Raw genomic sequence first — 23348 nt, forward strand, 5'->3', positions numbered from 1 at the left:
TAATTTAAATAAATAAATATTTTAAAAATGTGTGCCTCATTATAGAATCGTTTTAAAAAACTGGGCCAATGCAGAGCCTTTTCAGACTAGAGTGTTAAACACTAAAATATAGTAAAAGTTTAAAGGGGAGGAACACATTAAAAATAACTATAGCTACTTCAATTTGGTAAAGAATTCACAAAATAAAAAGGAATAATTTGTGACAACAAACACATAAAAGTGGAGGAAGAAAAGAATGGAACCTGATAGGCTTTTTAAGATAAGATGCTATCAGCAGAAAACAAAGACTATATTATCTATGAGACATTTTATATAAACTACATAGTAACCACAAAACAAAAATCTAGTGCAGAGACATAAAACATAAAAAAAGAGTAAACAGAGAAGAACATCATAAAAAAAAAAAAAAACCACCAAACTAAAATGGCAGACAGAAACACAAGGGAAAAAGAAACAGAGATATAGAACAAACAGAAAACAAAAGATAAAATGGCAGTAGTAAGCGCTCATATAACAATAATCACCCTAAATGTAAGTGGAAAAAACTCACCAATTAAAAGGCACAGAGTGGTTGGATGGATTAAAAAATAAGACACAACAATAAACTGCCTGCAGAGACTCATCTCAGCTTCAGACAAACACAGGCTCATAGTGAAGGAGTGGAAGCTGATACTCCATGCAAAGGTAACCAAAAGTGGTATAGCCATACATATTTGGGGCACAACAGACTTCAAGCCAAAAAAGGTAACGTGGGACAAAGATGGCCATTATATACTAATAAAGGGGGCATCCATCAAAAAGACATAATATTTATTAATATATATGCACCCAACATAGAAGCATCAAAATATTAAAGACCTAAAAGAAGAAATTGACAGCAACACAATAGTAGTATGGAACTTTAACATCCTTCCTTACATATATGGTTAGATCATCCAGACAGAAAGACAAGGAAACAGCAGCCTTAAAGGACATATTAGATTAGATAGATTTAAAATAAATATATATGAAACTTTTCATCCAAAAGCAACAGAATACACATTATTCTCAAGTGCACATGAAATATTCTCAAAGATAGATTTATGTTGGGACACAAAACAAGTCTTAATAAATTAAAGAAGATTGAGATCATATCAAGCATTTTTTCCAACCACAATGGTATGAAACTAGAAATCAACTACAAGAAGAAAATTGGAAAAATCACAAATATGTGGAGATTAAACAACATGCTACTGAACAATTATTGGGTCAACAAGGAAATCAAAGGATAAATAAAAGAATACATAGAGTCAAACGAAAATGAAAATATGACATATCAACAGCTATGGGATGCAGCAAAAGCGGTACTAAGAGAGAAGTTTGTACTAATACAGCCCTACCTCAAGAAAAAAAGAAAAATGTCAAATAAATAATCTCATCTTATATCTAAAGGAACTAGAAAAGGAAGAAGAAACAAAGTCCAAAGTCAGTAGAAGTTAGGAAATAATAAAAATCAGAGTGGAAATAATTGAAATAGAGACTAAAAAGATAAATGAAAAGATAAATGAAACTAAGAACTGATTCTTTGAAAAGATAAACAAAGTTGATAAAACTTTATCTAAACTCACAAAGGAAAAAAGAGAGAAGGCTCAAAATTAGAAATGAAAGAGAACTTACAATGAATATTATAGACATATAAAGGATCATGAGAAGTTACTATAAACAGCTATATACAAACAAACTAGAAAATCTAGAGAAAAATGAAGAAATTTTTAGATTCATGCAACTTTCCAAGACTGAATCGTGAAGAAATAGAAAATCATAATAGATCAATTACTAGTAAGGACATTGAAACAGTAATCAAAAACCTTCCAAGGAACAAAAGTCCAGGACCAGACAGCTTCACTGGTAAATTGTACCAAATATTCATAGAAGATTTAATACTTATCCTCAAACTCTTCCAAAAAATCGAAGAGGAGTAATGCTTCCCAATTCCTTTTATGAGGCCACCATTACCCTGATACCAAAACTAGACAAGGATAACACACACGCACGCACACAAAGAAAATTACAGGCCTATATTTCTGATGTACATTGATGTAAAAATTTTTGACAAAATACTAGCAAACTGAATACAACAATACATTAAAAGGATCATATTCCATGATGAAGTGAGATTTATTTGAGGAATTCAAGGATGGTTCAACATCTACAGATCAATCAGTGTGATACAACACATTAACAAGTTGAAGGATAAAAATCATGATTACCTCAACAGATGCAGAAAAAATATTTAACAAAATTCAGTATCCATTTATACTAAAAATTGCCAGTATAATAGGTGTAGAAGGAAAGTACCTCAACACAATAAAGGTCATACATGATAAACCCATAGCTATTATCATACTCAATGGTGAAAAACGGAAAGCTTTACCTCTAAAATTAGGATGCCTATTCTAGCTACTATTATTTAACCCAGTATTGGAAGTTCTAGCTAGAACAATCAGGAAAGAAAGAAATATAAGTCATCCAAATTGGAAAGAAAAAAAGTAAAGCTGTCACTATTTGCGGATGGCATAATTTTATATGTAGAAAACCCTAAAGACTACACTAAAAAACAATTATAAATAATAAAAAACACTCAAAAGTTGTACAAAGTTAATGTACAAAACTCTGCTGCATTTCTATACACTAATAATGAAAAATTATAAAAAGAAATTAAGAGAAAAATTCTGTTTACAATCACAACAACAACAAAATAAAAAATACCTAGGAATAAATTTAACCAAGAAGGTGGAAGGAGGTGAAAGATCTGTACACTGAAAACTATAAGACATTGTTGAAAGAAATTGAAAAAGACACAAAGAAATGGAAAGATAATGCCATGTTCACGGATTAGAAGAATTAACATTGATAAAATGTTTATATTATCTAAAGCGATCTATAGATTCAATGCAATCCCGATCAAAATCCCAACAGCGTTTTTCACAGGAACAAAATAAAAAAATACTAAAATTCGTGTGGAATTACAAAAGACCCCAAATAGTCAAACAACCCAGATAAAAAAAGAACAAAATCAGAGGTGTCACATCCCCCGATTTTAAACTATACTACGAGGCTAAAGTAACCAAAACTGTGTGGTACTGGTAGAAAAATAGACACATGGACCAATGGAACAGAATCAAGAGCCCAGAGGTAAACCCATACATATATGGACAACTAATTTATGGCAAAAGAGTCAAGAACATACAATAGAAAATGAAAAGCCTCTTCGATAAATGATTTTTTGGGAAAACTGGACTGCTGTATGCAAAAAATGAAACTAGACCACTATCTCATACAAGTCACAAAAGTTAACTCAAAATGGATTAAAAACTTGAATGTAAAAACCTGAAACCATAAATACATAGAAGAAAATGATGGTGATATCTCCTAGACATTGGTCTTAGTGATGTTTTGTGGATTCTACTTCAACGGCAAGGGACACAAAAGGAAAAATAAACAAATGAGACTACATCAAACTGAAAAGTTTTTGTCCAGGAAAGGGAACTATCAATAAAATGAAAAGGCACCCTACCAAATGGAAAAAAATATTTGCAAATCATGCATTGATCAGAGTTAATATCCAAAATATATAAAGAACTCATGTATCTCAACCACAAAAAACAAACAACTTAATTTAAAAATGTGCAGATCTGAATAGACATTTTTCTAAAAAAGATGTACACATGGCAAACAGAAACATGAAGAAATGTTCGACACCAGTAATTATTAGGGAAATTCAAATCAAAATCACAATAAGATATTGCCTCACACCTTTAGAATAGCTATTATTAGAAAGACAAGAAATGACGAATTGGGAGAGGATATAGAGAAAAGGGCTCCCTTATGGACTGCTGGTGGAATTGTAAATTGGTGCAGCCACTATGGAAAACAGTATGGAGATTCCTCAAAAAAAAAATTAAGAATAAAATTATCATATGATTCAGCTATTCCACTTCTGGATATTTATCTGCAGAATATTAAAACACAAATTTAAAAAGATATATGTACCCCTATGTTCACTGCAGGATTATTCACAATGGCCAAGAAATGTAAACAACCTAAGTGTCCATCTACAGATGGATGGATTAAGAGGAAGTGGTACACACACACACACACACACACACACACACACACACACACAGTCACACAGTGCTGGGTAGTATCCATTTGTGACAACTGGAGTTGACACATATAAGTGAAATAAATCAGATGGAAAAAGACAAATGCCATATAATTTCACTCATATGTGGAATATAAAAACAAAAACAAACAAAACAAAACAAATGCAGATTTATAGAGGCATACAACAGATCAGTGGTTACCAGAGGGGAAAGGGCTGTGGAAGGAGGGTGAAGAGGAGCTCAGCTGTACAGTGAAGGATGGAAACTGGACTTTTGGTGGTGAGCATGATGTGGTACATACAGATGTCAATTTAGTGTTGCGCCCCTGAAACTTATACAGCGTTATAAACCAATGTCACCCCAATAGAAATAAGTTTTTTAAAAAGCTGGGCCAAACCTCTCTCCCCCACCCCCCAAGCTGTTTCTCGGTAGAATTTTGGGGAAGGACTTTTTGACTTCGTTTTTCTCTGGCTTCTTTTACAGGTAAGATTACTTATTCTGAGTATAAAGCATGTAACAGCAGGTTTTTAGTTCTCAACCTGCTGAGTTGTCTCATGGATTTCCAGTCTCTTGCAGGGGGTTAGAGCTGCAGCTGTTTCTGGATCTGGCTTATCTTTTGCTTCACTGGCTCATTTAAACTGTTTCTCAGTGTTAATCAATAGGCATCAAGGTTGTCCATGTTTAGTCCTTGCTCTACTCACAAATGAAAATTTGAATCATGTGCACTATTCTGGTATTTCCCTTCTTTTAAAAGCATAACCTTGATTCAACAGGCAGCTTCAGTTAAAAGAAATGTCCAGGTTGGCGTTAAAGAGACATTGTCACATAAACCCTGGCATCTTTCTAGGATTCCAGGGTGTTGCCTCTTTGTTTTTCCTCCAAGAGTCAGAAGGTAACACAAGGTGCCTGCATATATGGGTGGGGTGGGGACTGGGGAAGTCAGGCTGTGAAGCCTCCTTTAAGGTCCTGGAGCTCCCTGCTAGGATCCCTGTCCCTGGCAGTGTCCCAGGGCTGCTCAGACAGCATCTATAGATGAGGGTAGAGAGTAGGGCAATGTGTGGCCTGGGATCTGGCCCTACCTATTTTGTTTTATTGTGGTAAAATATGTGTAACATAAAATTTACCATTTAAACAATTTTTAAGCTTATAATTCAGTGGCATTAAGTACATTTACATTGGTGTGCAGTTATCACCATTTCATATCCAGAACTCTTGATCATTCCACACTGAAGCTCTATTAAACGATCACTTCCTATTCCCCTCCCCTCCAGCTCCCATTCTACTTTCTGACTCTATGACCTTGAACACTCTAGGAATGTCACATAAGTGGAATCGCATAGTGTTTTTGTTACCAGTTTATTTCACTTAGCATAATGTCCTCAACATTCATCCATGCCTCAGAATTTCCTTCTTTTTTATGGTTGAATAATATTCCATTGCATGTATATATCTCATTTTGTTTGTTCAGTTGTTGATGGTCATTTGGGTTGTTTTCACCTTCCAGCTATTGTGAATAATACTGTGGTGAGCACTGGTGTACAAATATCTTTTTGAGTCTCTGTTTTCAATTCCTTTAAGTAAGTATCCAGAATTGCTGTATCATATGCTAATTCTAGTGTCCAGAGACCTGATCTTGGGTCCTCATTGTGTCTAAGGATCTATTTGTTAATGGAATGGGACAGTGGGCTGTCCTGAGGGGCTATGCAAGTTCAGCTCACTGCGATCTGCTAATATATATATGTATATAATGATACCTTGTGTTTCCACTAAGCATTTTCTTTGTGCTAGTTTCTGTACTGCATATAGTGTCTCTTATACTACTCTAGGAGGTACATTTAATTATTACCTCTGTTTTATAGATTAGAAAACTGAGGCATGGAGGTGTTTCATAATGAGTTCAAGGACTAGGATTTGAACCCAGAAAGCCAAATAGAGCGACATTAAATTAATCAGCCAGGATTGTATTTATTTATCTAAGATAAACAGCTTCTGTAGAATAATTATGGTAAAATCAAATATATAAGTAAAAAAAAGCTAATGTTCTCTTTTGGCTCTCTGAGCAGCACCGTGGGAGTTGGCAAGAAAAAGTGCCTTTCTAAAGGCAGCAAAAAAGGAGCCAAGAATAAAGTGGTTGACCTATTTTTAAAGAAATATTGGTATGATGTAAAAGCATCAACTATGTTCAATATATGAAATGTTGGAAAAACACTAGGCATGGGAACTCAAAGAACCAAAATTGCATCTGATGGTCTTAAGGGTTGTGTTTTTGAAGTGATTCTAGCTGATCCGCAGAATGATGAAGTTGCATTTAGAAAATTCAAGCTAGAAACAGAATTTCAGGGGAAAAACTGCCTGATTCATTTCCATCTCATGGATCTTACCTGTGACAAAATGTACTCCATGGTCAAAAAATGGCAGACTACGACTGAAGCTTATGTTGATTAAAGCTTTTATTGATGTCAAGACTACTGATGGTTATTTGCTTAGTCTGTTCCATGTTGGTTGTACTAAAAAAATGCAATAATCGGATTCGGAAGACCTCTTACACTCAGCATCAACAGGTCCGCAAAATCTGGAAGAAGATGATGAAATCATGACCCGAGCGGTGCAGACAAATGACTTGAAAGAAGTGGTCAATAAATTGCTTCTGGATATCATTGGAAAAGACATAGAAAAGTCTTGCCATTCTATTTATCCTCTCCATGATGTCTTTGTTAGAAAAGTCAATAGGTTGAAGAAACCCAAGTTTGAAGTGGGAAAACTCGTAGAGCTTCATGATGAAGGTAGCAGTTCTGGAAAAGCTACATGTGATGGGACAGGTGCTTAAATTGAATGAGCTGGTGGATTCAAGCCCCCAGTCCAATAATCTGTTTAAAATTCAGACTTTTCATGGTGACAAATTAAACCTATTTATGTTTTTTTTTAAAGCTAATATTATAAGCTTCTGTGGCTTAAGAGACTCTCTGTTGGGAGCCTTTTTCCATATTTATGTTAATTTTTTTTTCTTGGCCTGTATGAGGGGACTTTTCAGGTTACATGGAGGAGCTAGTTCTCTCTACACTTGCCAGCATAAATCCTAGATTCCACAATGTATTTAAGGGTGCCCAGTGGACCTACAGAAAGATGTACCACTAGATGGCAGTATAAATCAAGTTTAAAAAATCCAACTGCTTGCTAAATCTGTACACAGGTATCTCCACCTTTTCCGAAGTTCATGTTAGGCCGCTTCGCTTTTATGAAAGACCTGCATTAGTACCTGTTTTCGCTAACTGAAATAAATCCGAAAACGATTTTTGCTTTAACAAAAACAAAAACAAAAAAGGCGAAAAAAGCGTTCAGCCTTTGTTTTGCAGCCAGGCCTCGTAATAGCAACGAGCACCCTGAGCGGCAAGAGTGGTAACACCAATCTCCTTCCCCGGGAAACTCAGCATTTCAGCATCAAGCTGCTGCCATAGCTCTGAACTGAGTGTATGAGCATCTGTGCTTTACCTTGATTTATTTTGTGCATCGTTAGCAAGACGAGTCCTAAGGCAATTGCTTCTTTAGTTTATGGTCATTTCTAAGTAGGAAAGTTTCAATAGCAAGGCTCACTATCAGATAGCAGAGGGTGGGGTGGGGTATCGTGGTGGATGGGGGGAGTATAGTAAATTAACCTCCAGGAAAACACCTTCATCATTTTTCATTGCTTCATCACATGATCAGGGCAATTGTATTTAATTCAAAGTGGGTTTCAATCACCTAGAAGAGAATTCACAAGCTTTTTAAAGTCAAAAGACCTAAAAAGTGTTTTGTTTTTGTTTTTGTTTTTAATAAGAAAAACTGCTTCTAAAATTTTAAGAATTCTTGCTTAGGAGGAAGCCAAAGATTTAAGTAAACGTTTAGACTTGGGAAACTGAGTCAGCAAGATAACATCACATGCACGTACTTCTAGGGTTCTTTCAGTTCAGCATCTCGGTTTGGCTAAGAATCAGCCTTTAGTCCATAATTACAAATATAGCTGCCAATTTAATCCTTGGGGGAAGTTCCTTTCAGTTAATGTCAGAGAAAAAGCCAGTATTTAAGTCATTTAGGAAGGTAGGATTGACCCACAGGTTGGTTTGACATCTTAGCCCCTGGGCTTATTGACTTGTGGTTGAAATAAAGAAATAGATCTCACTTATTAAATGGGAATTCCAAGCTTTTTCTTTGAAAGAATGAGAGCAGGAAGTGAGAGGTGAGGGAAAAGCATTTAGTTACCTTAGTTCACCAAGATATGGCTCTTGTAGGATAAATTTTAATGCTCTGATATCTTGCCCAGGAGAGAGAATTATGTTTTATTTCAGAGAAGGCTGTACATGTGTACCTGGATGTTAAATGTTCTCAAAGTGCAAAACTGACTTAGAAACTGATTTGATTTTTTTCTCTCTAGCTATCATATGCAAATTATCAGTCTCTTCTAGAAGATTCACAGGAAAGCAGCATCGAAGAAATGGAATCTAGCTAATCTTCCAAGAACTGAAGTTTAAGGACGTGACTTTTGAAAGACAAACACAGCATGACTCCTGCACACAGACCACTAAGAACCCAAGTGTATTTGAAAGCCATTGTCAAAGCATGGAGTAGGGACATTTATGGTTAAGACCATCCTCTGTGACTTTACAGGTAAATCATTTAGCCTCTCTGAGCCTCAGATTTCTCATTTATTAAATGAGCATAATAATATCTCACAGAGAAAATGAGATACTAGACATGAAAACACATGTAAACTCTATGGTGCTATCCGAATATTAGTTATTATTGCTTTTTGCATGTCAGCCCATTCAACCCCATTCTTACCTCTGCCATGCCCTCAACTGGCTAGTCATGTAGACTAGAAATGGTTCTCTCTCTCTCAGTCAGTCTTCACCTCTTAGTTCCACCTCTACAACTGGAAGAGTCTCCAAAGTAGACTTTCTGCTTCTCACTAGCCTGGCTTGACTCCGTCTTGCTCACTCCTGAAGAAATAATCTTGTTAAAATTGCACTTTGATTATATCTTTCTCTTGTTCAAAACCTTTCAATGATTTTCCCATTGCCTGCATAATAAAACCCAAAGTAGCTGGAATTTAAAAGCCATTAACAATCTGGCCCTTCTACCTAAATAACATCAAGGAGAGGGCCACACAGAAATCAAAGGTATTACTGCTGATCAATGCTAGATTGAAAGATAGGTTGGTAATATAGTCACATGGGTTTGCCAAAAAGTTTTCTTTCTCACTTCCCTGATCTTGACTTTGAGAAAGTCCATCTGAAACTGGCCTTCCTCTCTGTGGTCATTTTAAGTGGATCTTACCCAACTTTCTACCCTTCCCAACCTTCCCAAGGGTTCCTGCACCCACTCTCCTGTCCCGTAGCATATTCTGCCATGATATTTAGTTTACTCTTTGAGAGCATGCTCTCTTTATGAAAGTCAGAAACTCACAACCTACGAGCTGAACCTGGCTCGCAAATGTGTTTTTGACTTTCACAATGTTGGTCTGCACTGTTTAACAATGTACCAACTTATCGAACAATTAATATTATAAAAAATTCTATGTTGTCTTGAGAAACTAGAAAAGCTAACAACGCTTGTCTCAAACGGCTCCAATGGACTTCTTGCAAAAGTTGTCTGTATTGCTATCTTCACATCTTCCATTTCAGCTTTTTCCCAGCTGACTGCTTTTATTTCCACTACTTTGTAAAGACTGTTCTTGTCAACATCACTTGTAACCATAACTGCCCAACCCAGTGATCTCTTCTCTGCTTTTGTCTTACCTGATCTTTCAGCAGCATTTGATATTTAATCACTCTCTAATTCTTAAAATACTTTTTTCCCTGTTGGCCTCCATAACACCTCATTTTCTAGGCTCCTCTTAGTCTCCTTTAATGGCTCCCATCCTCAACTCTACCTCTATGTTCAGAGTGGGCTGGGCTTTGCCTGTGGACCTCTTGATGTTTGCGTAGTCTTCCTAAATGATCACATCCATTCTCCGAGCCGTAAAAGCTAATAGCTCTGACTGCGAAATTTGGGTTTCTAGCTTGGACTTCTACTTAAAACTCCATACATCTCTATCTAACTGCCTATCTAAGTTGACATCTCTTGAATTTCTAATTAGCAACTTGAATTTAAATTTTACAAAAAAATACTTTTTGGATTTTCATCTCCCAAACCTCCTCCTCCCCCCTCTTCTTTCTATCTCAGTAAATGGCACCATCCTCTACTCCCAGGGCAAAGTCTCATATTCCAAAAACACGTATCTGTAGTAGAGGCTGTGAGATGGCCCCAGATCCCTCTTCAGGACCAGAGGACTGATTCCCTCAGATGCTAGATACACTGTCACTTCATAGCCTTCTGTCCTTTCTGGAAATAGCCCTCAGCTAAAAGAGAGCCACCACACTCAAGATCACACTCTCTGCCCGTGGGCAAGTAACTCACATACAGTGACTGATGCTTGAGGCCTGACCCCCTCATTGATGCAGAACAGCTCTGAGAAGTTACCCCAACTTCTGTGCTCCTTGTGGGGTCAGCTGAAGCCTTTACTGAGGCCACATCACAGCCCACCATCTCCTTCTGCCTACCTGCTTCCTTCCTTCCCCCTTGCTTCCCTTCCACAGGTGTCGATCCTGAGAGCACTGCATAATAAACTTATTTCACTTTGATCTTTTTCAGAGTCACCTTCCCAGAAAACCCAATGTGTAACACTCTCCCAAATTTGTCTACCTCTTTCTGTTTCCACTCTGACTATTCTAGTTTAAGCCGTCATCTTCCCTCATCTTGACTATTTAAATAGCCTTCCCCCAACCTCCTTGCTCTGTTCTTGACCCTACCATCCCTTTTCCTCATGATTGTAAGTTTTTTTTAAAAAGTATTCAATTAAATTTTCTTATTTCATTGGACAAAATTTGATATATACAATTTAGAAAGCATGAAAAGAAATGAAACCATGAACCCTCCACTCGATGATACGGAACTGTTGAAGGTGCCTCTATACTTTTCCTGATTACACTCCCTCCCTAGGTGCTCCCTTCCCCAGAAGTAACCGCAATTGTGAGATTTGTTTTTATCAGTCTTTTTCTTCTATCTTTATAATATTGCCATGTAGATATTTATCACTAAACAAAGAAGAATTTTGTTTTGCTTTTTTTTGAGGTTTTAAAAATGAAGTCATAGTGAATCTTTTGTAACTTATTTTTTTCCCACTCAACATTAAATATTTAATATAATAATTTATGTAGGTGTTTGTAACTTAGGTTTATTCATTTCTATGCCTTAGTGATATTAAATTAATTAACTGAATCCACAATTTATTTATCTACTCTCTGTTGATGAATATTTGCTTTCTATTTTTGTGCACGTGTTTGGTCTTTATATGCAAGAATTTCTCCAGCATGTATATACCTAGTAATAGAATTGATTAATTTAGCTTATGCAATTGTTCAACTTTACAAGATAATGCCATTGTTTTTCAGAGTGATTATACCAGTTTCTACTCTTGTTAGCAGTTATAAGAAACCTGTTGCTGTACAACTATGTTAATACTTAATGTTGTTAGACTTTTACTTTATGCCAATAAAATGGGTATTATCATTGTGCAATTGACATTTGTCGATCGCTAATAAAGTTGAGTATCTTTTCATATGTTTGCCATTTGTGTTTCTTTATTTGTTAAATTTCTGTACATATCTTTTGCTCATTATCCCCCTTTTTTTTTTTTTTTGCCTTTTAGGACATTGGTTTTTAAAAATTCTTTATATACTGTATATTGTTATCCTTTATCAGTAATATATTTAGCAAATAACTTCTCCCAAGTCATGGCTTTTAGTTTTCTTTATGGAATATTTTGATAACAGAAGTCTTTTATTTTAATTGAGTTGAATTTATCAATTATTTTCTTTATGATTTTGTTTTATTCAATAAATCCTTCCCTTTTCTGAGATTATACATATTTTCTTCTAAAGTTAGAACTTTGCCTTTCACATTTAAGTTTTAATTCATTTCATATAGGTTTTTGTGTACAGTGTGTGTCAGATATCTCATTTCCTTTTTTTCCAAGTGGATAACTGAAGAATTGTGAAGAGTCTGAGATTTTATCCTATTTGTGTTGTGGGTTTAATCTGAGACTCATGGAGCCAATTGAGATTAATTATGAGCCTTTATTAACCGTCGGCGACTGACTCTACCCACTAGAGAATCAGCCCCGAACTTCCAGAGGAGGCAGTTTATAAAGCCCAAAACTACATTAAACAAGCAAGCAGGTTTACAGAAGCAGACGTTATCCATTAGCATATCTTTGCACAGGATAACTACACCCTTAACATTAGCATATCTTCCCACAGAATACCTTCTAGAACTATACCCTGGTTAAACATTAAACAAGTAAGCAGAAGTTGGCCATTTGAAAATTTCCCCACCTTAACACTTGCAAACTAAGAAGTTATAGCCTGCCATAGTCTTATGGATGCTGGTAGAACACAAAACTCCTGGATCAGAGACAAAGGACTTTATTACTCATGGCACAACAAGCAGCAAGTTGGTATTGGTTCCCCATGCTGCATTCCCAGAAGGTTATGAGAAGAGGGCTGGATGATACCTGCATTATACTATGTTGCATTACGGGACAGGAACGCTGAGTTTAGAAAACCTGAATTTTTTTTAAATGGGCAATAAGCCAGCCTGAACTTTGCCCCAAAGGGAGACATTTCTATTATAGAACAATTAACAAATTTATTTTTTGCTCTGGAGAGAGGCCTTGTCTCTACCTTCCTAGGCTGTTTGCTATACAGTCTTGAAAAGATAGCTTTCAATGAAGACAGTCAGTGTCTCTGCTGGCAAGATGTGCAGAAACACAAGTCTCATAATTTGTTGAGCTTAATTGGTGAGAGATATGTTAAAAATGCTTTCTTCCAGATAAGATGTGAGTTTGTGTTTACCAGTTACCAGAGCCCTAGTAAGCTCTTTTATTTCATAGTTTATAGTTTCTTTGACCAATGTGTGATTGAATTCCAGACTTGAGAGGGCCAGGTCCATAGGTTAAAAATTTCAGGGGGTGAATGTTTCTCCCCCACCCCACTCCACCCCAATCTAGAACCAGTGAGTATGCAAAGAGACTTCTTGATAGGCTTCTTTTGTTTGCTAGCATGAATATCTTTCCTGGTCCACCTGTCTAAGGTTGTGGCTATCTTCAAGTCTCCTGTTTGGTGTGGGGATGGGGGTCTCGAATTTAGCTCATCCAATTCCAATGCCCCAAGGCTTAGTCTCCCATACTCTACTCTGATATATGGATTTGCCTTTGGGTAATCCCAATTTTTGCATTTGCTTACACTTCACACTCAGTTTTCAGTTTCTTCTTTTTTTTTTATGCCTTCGATAAAAGTAAGATTTCTCTTACTTTTTTGCAAGCTAAGTCATGTATTAATAAATAAGCACATTGTAATTCATCCAAGACCTAGTAGTATTATATATGGAAGGCTTTTTAGAATATCTAGTTCATACTCCTACGAGCAGAAGCCAAGAGTAATCTTTAAAAAATATAAAATAGTTTGCATCACTCTTTTCTTAATCTTAAGGCCCTCAGATGGCTTTTTCTCACACTTAAAAAATGTACCATTCTGGCCTACAAAGCCTGGAGCTCATTCTTGGCTCAGCTCAGATAATCCACCTATGTGCGTTGCTGCTCCTCAAGCATAGTGACCTTGTTCCTGGCCTTTTTACTGGTGGCTCCTCTATGGGGCATGTCCTTCCCCCTTTCTTTATATGGCTGGCTTGTTTCTTTTCATTCTTACTTAAATGTCACCTACCTTTCCATAGTGTCCTTTCTTGATTAGCCTTCTCATTTTCCCATCATCACCACCACGTTTTAATGCTCTCTAGGGAACCTGTTACTAGCTGACATTTTTCTGTTCACCGTCTTTTTTCTTACTAGAACTTAAGACCCATAAGAGCAGAGATTTTGCTTGTGTGGTTTACCACTACCTTCTCAGGGTTTAGAATAGTACCTGGTACACTTAGGGGGCTCAGTACTTATTTGTTGAGTGACTAGATCTGAATATTGGGTACTTAATCTCTTTAGACAGGACTTAGGCTCTCCAGGGATCCACTGTGCCCACTTCTCCCTATCATTTCCCCAACATGACTGTCTTTGCTTTGTTAATCTATGTATCTACCTGACCCCTGTAGACATTTTAATTTTCAATCCTTGATCATAAATGTTACTCTAATTATCTTCAGCATTTTGAGAGCAGAGACTGTGTTTTACATTTTTTTTCTTCCATCAATGTCTTGCATGTAAGTAGGAGGGTGAAGGAATTAATATTCATTGAATATCTCCTATTGTCGAGTACAACACAACTACTATAATTTCCATCCTCACAACACCACTAGGGGGCTGGATATTATTTATATTCATTTTATAGATGAGGACATCAAGGTTTAGAGTCGTTCAGAGTTGTATAGTAAATGAAGGATCTGGCATTGGAACCCACCTAGATTGCACATACTCACTATAAACTATTTCTTTTTTTATTATATATTTTAATTAAAATTTATTGGGGGTAATGTTGATTAACAAAATCCAATGAGTTTCAAGTGTATAATTCAATGGTATGTTGTATATATATTGTATTGAACTATTTCAAAAAGGGTGCTCATGTCTAAGGAACAGGTGGCTGTTTTCAATTTGCAAGGTAAGGATTGAGTAATTAATTCAATATTTCAGGTCAAGTTTTACTGGAACAGTCTGGCTTTTTCCTTATCAATTTTATTCCACTGAGAATATGAAGATTTAGCTTGAGGTATGTCTATATTTGGCTAGAAGAGGCTTTGGAGATGTTAATGATGTGTTCTACATGAGGGTCCTGTATATCCAATATATGTAGCAAATATTATGGAATCTGAGAGTAAGGAGATCTGTTATTTAAGTCAAATCATCACCTGTCCTTAGGTCACTGGACAAAGACAGACACTGAATGCACTGAATGTGTGTCACACAACCAAGCAATTTTTAAAATAACAAAATCTTATTTTTATTTTTTATTTTTTACAGAAATTCAGATATTCCAACAAATTTCTTTACATTTCCTGGACCTTAAAAAATTACACACAACTTTTGGACGCAATACAACAGAACAGAATGAGAAAGGGAGTCACTTTTTTTTAAAAAAAAGTTAAAAACATACTTCTTATACTGAATCAACATTTAGTGATTTACATGTGTATTACCTATGTACAAATGGTACATTGTCAATGACCCATCTTCAGAGCACTGTGGTATGCTAAATTACACTTAGGTTTTATGGAAAAACTTTTTTAAAACATTTGCATGTGGATAAGAAACATTTTTCATTTTTGTAAATACCACTATTAGTGATGTAAAACTCCCAATGGAATCTGTAATTTACATGGATAAGAGAAAGCCCATACTTTCTGTCATTATTGCAGATAGAGAGGTATCTCTCTTTAAATAAAAAATGAATTCTTGAAAAGTTGTGTGTAATTAAATTTAGTAAGTAGGGTGTTTTGAATGCAGTGGAAGAGCTAATATTTAAAGCAACAAATAACTCCAAGAATGGCTAATACTTTAGTGATAATAAGTATTCCCTTAATTTAGTTCTTTAGAAAATCCCTATCTTTGTGAATTGGGTTTCATTCATTTATGTATACCTGTAATGTATTTTTAGCCATTAGAAACATAATCTTGTTTATAGTGAAAAGATGTCTAGTACCAGAAATATTTGAAAAACAGGAGTGTGATCCTAATAGAGAGAGGGTAAGGAAAGTCAACTATGATCTGTATTACTCATACTATCCTCCATAGGTGCTCCAGTAATATATGTTAATTCGATTTTAATTTTGAGTCCAAAAATGAAGGCATGTTTCCTGCTCAGGTATAGAACGTGGTTTGGCTTACATTGATTAGCCCTGAATGTACAATTTAGCTTGTACTCATTCTCAAGGAATTGACTACTTCAATTTTTAAATATTTTCCTGTTGTTGTATATTGGCAGGATATGTGTGAGGTGGGGGTAGGGGAAGTCGGGGAGCAAAAGATTGTTGAAGACAACTGATCAATTGTACCTACTTTCAAAAGCCAACAAGCTAAAAAATTTTTGAGTATTTTGAAACCAACATTAGTAAACAAAAAGGCAACTTACTCCTACCAAGTTTCTTTGACCTGTATAAGTATATATTCATTTATTTCTAAGGCTATTGTTATTATTTATTTAGTTAGTACCACTTACTATCATTTAGAAGTAGATTTAATGAAATGGCTTTTTAAAAAACAAAACAAAACAAAAGTGCCTGTCAGTAAGGGAATTAAAGGATATGGATTTTTGATGATATGATGTCAAAGAAATAGAAAAAAACATATTTAGATGCCTACTTATAAAGTATATTAAATTACTATGCATATACTAGGGAGAATTAGAAAAAGTATTTATTTTATAGCAGCCTATATATTACACGTGAGCATCGAAGATGAAAATGAGCTTTCTACATTTTTCAGAGTTCCTTGATATTCTTGAAAGATAGGGAAATCTATGTTGTTTGAGAACCTAGGATGTAAAGATGTACTTTTTGTAATATACAGCTTGATGGAGTAATAGTTTATGTCGGAAACACTTTCTTAATAACAACTTGTACAGACATTAAACTGAACACAGACGGAGTAAAAAATTTGAAGTGTTACATCTCTCAACTGAGTGGTTGTAACTAATTACACAGTGAAATAAACGAACAGCAGAGATGGGGGAACCTAGGTCATGGCTCCTAAGGAGATATTCAGAGGCATTTTCTAAGATGCTTTCTCAATAAATGATACTTGGTCAGCCTCTTGGCTACTGAGATAGGAATAATTTCAGATTGACTGCCTTTTTAAAAATAATGTTGAAAGATTAAAGCTTTTTGTTTTCAGTTCTATTTAAAAAGGACAGTTTACAAACCTCAGTACGTATATATTTTACATGTTAATTCTAGCATATTTGTATTTCTCTTTTTTGAAGTATTTCCTGAATGTGATTTCTCATGAATGCAATTTCTCATGAATGCTATCTAATCTTATTCAATGATAGTTTCCAATGAGCTGGTGTTAAATCCATAATCACATCTCCTTCCAGAAAATCACTCCCATATCTGCTGATCTAGATTTACAGGTGCTTTGACAAGTGGATGTTTCACTCTTTGTCATATCCATTTCTGTATTCTGATCTCTCTCAAGTGTCTTCCTTCTTGATGTTGATGTACAAAAGCTGTTATTCGATTTGTTTAGCTTGTGCTCATTCTAGAGAATATTGGCTTAGCAGAACTGCAGAAAGGGATGGGGGGAGGTAGGGAAGAGAAAGAGAAAAGAAAGAAAGAAAAAGAATCAATTTCTGTCAGCAAGATTTTTGTGCATATTCGTCAAAGAAAAACCATACCAACAAATGTCTCAAATGCACTTGTTACAAAGAAGACTGAAAATTTTGAGGTTTCTATTCTATTAAACAAACAGCACAGTCTTCTGGCAAGGAGTCCCCCCTATAATCCAGACATGCATATTCCGTATATCTGGGTGAAGATTACAGGCTGCTTTGAGGGAACAAGAAAGGATGCGAAATGATCCCAAGTGTCATTGTTTTTTGTTTTTTGTTTTTTGTTTTTTTTTTGCCTGATATAGAAAATGTCTCATGTGAGTGTTTTCCTTTTCCCTTCAAGTTTTATTTATCTATTATACAATCAACATTATAACAGCTAGGAAAGAAATGATTATATAGATGAATCACCCACAATCTAATCACCTTGAGACACCAATTGTTTTCTTTCCATGTTTTTTCCCCCTTTTCTTATCTAAATGTGGACTTATTTTATATAACTGGAAACATGGTGACACTTACTGATGACACTTTTTAACATTATATTAAAAACAGCTTCCTACATTTCCACTCTTTGCATTATCAGCATCAATTTCTAATGGCTGCATGATATTCCATTCCCATCTCCATTCCTTTTCTTTCCATTCTCCATTATTTCACCATTGTCATATATGTAGGTAGGTTTCTAGATTTTCCTTTATTATCAGAAATGAATATCTTTGCATATAAAGCTCCATTTGTTCGTTTAGGGTTAGAGTTAGGACAAATTCTCAGGGGCTGGCTGCTTTTCTTTTGCTTCATTGATATAACTAGACCACAAATGGTGTGACTGACTCCATTCTTTAGATGACATTCGTAGACATTGGCACTGTTAACCAGGCATTAAGGGGGTACCCTTATCTATTGTGAAGATGGGTCAAGGCACCTAGCTGGCCAGATTTGGGCTGAAAGGAAACAGTTTTGCATCACAGAGCACTTAGAAACACAAATGATAATAAAACAGTTCACTCATTATTCATATATGGTCCTCAATCCACATCACAGGATAAGATTATGGCATTTGAATGAGTGCTAGATAAACCTCTGAAAGATTCTGTCATTTCCAGTATTTATAATCTTGTTTTCCAACACACTTAAACAAATCTTATGCACATTATGGTTTTAATGAACTTCTCTCAGTGAGAGAACTCAGTTACATTAAGGTACCCAGTAGACTACATAGGGGATAATTGAAATATGATCATGTCGTAATGATGATTAGTCTGTAATAATTTTCTGAGATTGAATCATGCTAGCAGAAGCCCTATGGAAGGGAATGCTTTCTTCAGATATTATTAAAAGCAATATAAGTAATCTGTGGATTTTGTACAGTGCTATGGGCACTTCTGAACCTTGAACTGGTCTCTGCTGCAATACCACAGAGGAGCTCTTGTTAGATGAAATCCAAAGTCAAGTTTGTGGGTCCAGGATTCCACTACTCTGGCATTCTTCACTCTGGATATTTTTCAATTTAAAATCCACAAAGCTGAATGTCTGGATTTTCCAGTAAAATCTGTGAAAAGCAGTAGCTGGAGTGGAGAAAGGAGTGGGTGAGGGTTGTAAGCATATGAAGAAGAATAGGTAAATAGGTGTTGAAAAGTGTCTGTGCACTTGGAAAAGAAGGTAGCATAAGGAAGTGCCCAGTGCTACATGTGTGTGATGCAGAGGAAGAGGGAGGCAAGAGGGTTGTCTCCATTTTCTTGAGTTTTGCAAATAAATATACTCCTGATTTCATGATAGAAAATACTGCTTTGGTATAAGCCATTTTTTGGCATCCAGGAACCAGAGACTTCCACTTTCCCTTTTCCTGTCTCTAAGCCTGCTAATCTGGCTTTATGACATCACAGTGAACTGGGAAGAGAACAGATGGGGGTGGAAGGGCTTTTGAGCAGCCACAGAGCATCCTGCTCTGTGGGGGAGAAGGGAGCTTCCTGCAGGATATGCACCTCCCTTCGAAGATCCCGAGCCTTCTTGTAAGAAGGAAGCATCTGTGGCCAATTTCACAGGGGTTTCTGTTTACACCTCACCATTGGGCCTGCAGCCCAAGGGCTGACCAGAACAGGTCATTCATCACCAACCCTCTTGGATCTGCTCTGGTTTTGGGTCACCCGTAGCCTCCATGTAGCCAAATCTGTCTTTGGATCCCTCACTGTAACCCTACCATTAATTACTCAGCCTTTCTTTCTTGAAGCTCTCTTTTTCATTCCATCATCAACATTGGGACTATACTACCCACTCACAGTATCAGTGTTGGGCAGGTTGCTAAGGAATGAGTGGAAACAGGAGAGTGAAGCCAGTGGACCACGCCTGGACTAGGGTGAGGCCAATGAGGATCCTAGTGTATAAGATTTAAGGAGGTGCTCACTCTCAAGGTCATGCAAACCAGGGTGAGTGCCTCCTTCATTTGTAGGCACTACGTGACTCATTGGCTTTATTCTAGTCCGGGTCCTGCCCGTGAGCACAGGCTGCTTATCACAAGGCCTCATGGGAATTCCCCCCCCCTCACTTTTAATCCCCCCAACACTTCTACCCCTGACACTTCCACCCCTAACCTATGGATGTTGCTGTTTTCCCTTAAGAATGGGATCTCTGAAGGCAGGGTGTCTCCTCCCACAAGCTCTCGGCCTGCACCTAGGACCTGGTGCATCAGGGGCTTGGCACATCCAGGGTATGGTTCGTGGCTCTACCTGTGGTGTTAACCCAGGACTGTCTGAGTGTAAAGCAGACGTGCTAACTACTACACTATGGAGCCACCCTCTTGTGAGAATTTTTGATTGAGTTACTTGGACACTGCTACCACTGTGTATTTTTTTTTCCTAGTGCATGATACCACCACGCAATAGGAACCCTGGGGTATGTGAGAATTCTGCAGACTATGCTGGGCTAAAAATAACCAGCATATTTGTTCCAGTGGCGATCAGAACACAAACACTCCCCATGCAATATCAGAAAAATACTTTGCTGTGGGGAGTAAAATTGGAATGCTACTACAATTTCTTAAATGGCATCCGCAAAGAAGAATTTTTTACCCGAAGGCTTAGAAATGGCTAGCCCTTTGAGAACACTTGTGAAGCTAGTAGGTGGAAGAGGATAAAAGGCAGAGTTTTCCTCTGCAGATTTTGCTGGCATTCCTGCAGTCTCATGACTGAGACACCAAGGCAGTTTGCAGAGTTCGGTGGAAGTGTTAGTGAGGTTACACTGTGATCTTCACTATGTAAGATGTTCTGCTTTTTTCAAATCTTTTTTCCTTGCACTGTGGATGCTGCACAGCTCAAGGGAGGTGGTTTAAAAAGACATCATATTCTCCTGGGTTTGTACAGAGCAGGACTGAATAATAAGTCATTCAATGATTCTTTGGGTGTTTGTTCAGTCAGGTTTGTCCTTGTAACACCTCACCAGCTCTTAGTTGCCCATGTCCATTTCCACAGGGCTCTTTGCAAATCCTTTTCGAAACTGTCATTTGCATCACTGTGCATGAGAGCAGCATTTATAATGGCCACATTGTCTGGACTATTTAAATGCTGCGTTGTTGAGTTTTCTGTGTTTGGACTTTGAAAGGCCTCCTGTTGTCCTCTTTTGCTTATGGTTTCTACTGGACTTATTCAGTTAGGGCCTCGAGCCCCCACTGTCATGACAGCCGAGGGAGCAGGCACTGTCTGAGTGAAAAAATGGTAGCAACATCTGGCTTTTAGCAGAATGAATGGCTTGCTAAATCTTTGCTGTGAAAACGAGTAAGGGAGGAATTGCAGGCCATTTTTTCTCATTGGCTATATGGACTTAGTCATTTCATCCCATTCTGTTGTTTTAAACTGCACCTACCTCTCACAAGGCCTTCTGACACCCTTTCTCTCTGGGAGATTGAATAGAGTGACCTGGAAATAATATCTCACAATCTGTGTCTTCAGGTGCTCTAGACAAGATGTGCCCCATAGTGGCTGTGGCAGCTTAAAAATGGCTACAGATTCTTTCCCATTCTTTCCGTTGAGAGGTGCAGTCTATGTTTCCGTCACATTGAATCTGGGCTTTAAGAGTATAGGAAGTTTACTTTTTATTGTGGTAGGAAACATAAAATATGATTTATATCTTAACCATTTTTAAATGTACCTTTCAGTAGTGTTAAGTATATTTACATTGTTGTGAAACAGATCTCCAGAACATTTCCCTCTAGTAATTCTGAAGATCTACAGCCACTAAATAACACTCTTCTTTTCTCCTTCCCCCATCCCTTATTAACCCCCATCTTGCTTTCTGTTTCTATGAATTTTGTGAGTTTAGATAGCTCTCATAAGCAAAATCATACAATATTTGTCTTTTTGTGGCCAGCATATTTTACTTAGCATGACATCTTCAAAGTTCATTCATGTTGTAGCATGTAACAAGATTTCCTTCTTTTTAAAGGTTGAATGATATATTGTATGGATATAACACATTTTATTTTTTCATTCATCCACCAATGGACACTTGGGTTGCTTCCATCCTTTGGGTACTCTACATAATGCTACTATGAACACTGGTGTCCAAATATCTCTTCAAGACTCTACTTTCAGTTTTTTGCATATATACCCAGAAGTGAGATTACTGGATCACATGGTAGTTCTATTTTTAATATTTTTGAAGAAACTCCATAATTTTTTTTATTGCACCATTTTTTCAATCCCATAGTGCAAAAGAATTCTAATTTCTTCATTTGTTATTTTCTACTATTATTGTTATTTTTTTTGATAGTGGCCATCCTAATGGTTATGAGAGTTTTCAACAAAACTCTGACAAAGTTATTAGTCACTAAATTTTGGGATAGTTTGCTATGCAGCAATAGATAACTGGAACAGAGACAAATGTCTTCCCCCCCCCCCCCCCCCGCCCACTGTGGTTTAGATTTGCTGTATTAAATACATGGTAATGATATGTGTACCTGGACAGTTCACATAATGCTCACACGTCAGGAAGTGTGCTGCCATCTATGACTTGTTTTTTCCTTTCCGACACACAGTTTCTAGAGGGGCAATAACTGAACCCCCAACCTCCACTTGCTGGTCTATCCGTATTCTCTCGTTGGGCAAAAATTTGTTTGTCCCTCATGTGGTCTAATGGCAGGAGGTTTGGATCTGTGCTGAAAATAAAAGCATGCTCACAATATACTTGTGGGCTCAATTGAAACCTAACACTAATTTTGGTTACAGACTGATTAACATGAGATCTAGAGGTGATTAAAGGGTCTGAATTTGTTAGGTGTTTGTTGTGCAATTGGCCAGTGGGTTGATGAAAATGGGTATATTCCCATTGCTCATCTTTACTTGCTTGCAGCCCTCCCACTCATCAGTCCCTGTCAGTATACTCTCTGGCCCCTGATGGCAGTGCTACAAGACAGCTGGATAAGAAGTTATATCCTAGTCACCAGCCCTTTTATATTTTCTATTGCCTTCTTACACTAATGAGGAAGGCAACACCAGTACTACTTTCTGGGTTTTATAATTTAGTTTGTATCTGGATTTTTAGTTGAGCCTGAGCTAATGTGTGTGACTCTGTCTACTTGGTGGCGTCTATAGTTTCAGTGCCAGCCGCTGAAGTAGAGGGATGAAGAGTAAGAAAAAAGGAAAGAAGGACCAAGTATTATTATATTTGTTTTTTTCCAGGTAGGATCAGAGACTGATTTCACATGTTTAGAACAAAAAGCAAGAAACGAAATAGGAATAACTCCCACAGACTTCCACCACACTCCTGGCATAGTTCATTTTGGTTTCTTTCTATCACGTTACAGTTTGTTTGCTTCATAGCACAACTCACGATCTATAATTATCTCATTTTCTTGTTTTCTATTCTC

The 23348-nt window shown here is 36.8% G+C and overlaps 1 protein-coding gene and 1 pseudogene across 4 annotated transcripts in view; one reads left to right on the plus strand and one right to left on the minus strand.

Moving 5' to 3' along the window:
• Positions 1 to 5973: 5973 nt before the first annotated feature.
• Positions 5974 to 7725, plus strand: LOC107511481 (annotated as a pseudogene).
• A 1205-nt stretch (positions 7726 to 8930) lies between these two features.
• Positions 8931 to 23348, minus strand: part of LHFPL3 (LHFPL tetraspan subfamily member 3) — a 490487-nt gene continuing 476069 nt past the window's right edge. For 3 of the 4 annotated variants that reach the window (XM_016145913.2, XM_016145911.2, XM_016145910.2), the window contains one exon: positions 15213 to 17442. Coding sequence is in view for 2 of the 4 variants with exons in the window: in XM_016145910.2 (XP_016001396.1) it covers positions 17414 to 17442 (29 nt within the window). In the remaining 2 variants the exon portion in view is untranslated. Of the gene's footprint in view, positions 9119 to 15212; positions 17443 to 23348 lie in introns of those variants that run through there. The other variant, XM_016145909.2, reaches the window with a different exon arrangement.

Source organism: Rousettus aegyptiacus, unplaced genomic scaffold, assembly GCF_014176215.1.
Source record: "Rousettus aegyptiacus isolate mRouAeg1 unplaced genomic scaffold, mRouAeg1.p scaffold_m13_p_13, whole genome shotgun sequence".
NCBI classification, from domain to species: Eukaryota; Metazoa; Chordata; class Mammalia; order Chiroptera; family Pteropodidae; genus Rousettus; species Rousettus aegyptiacus.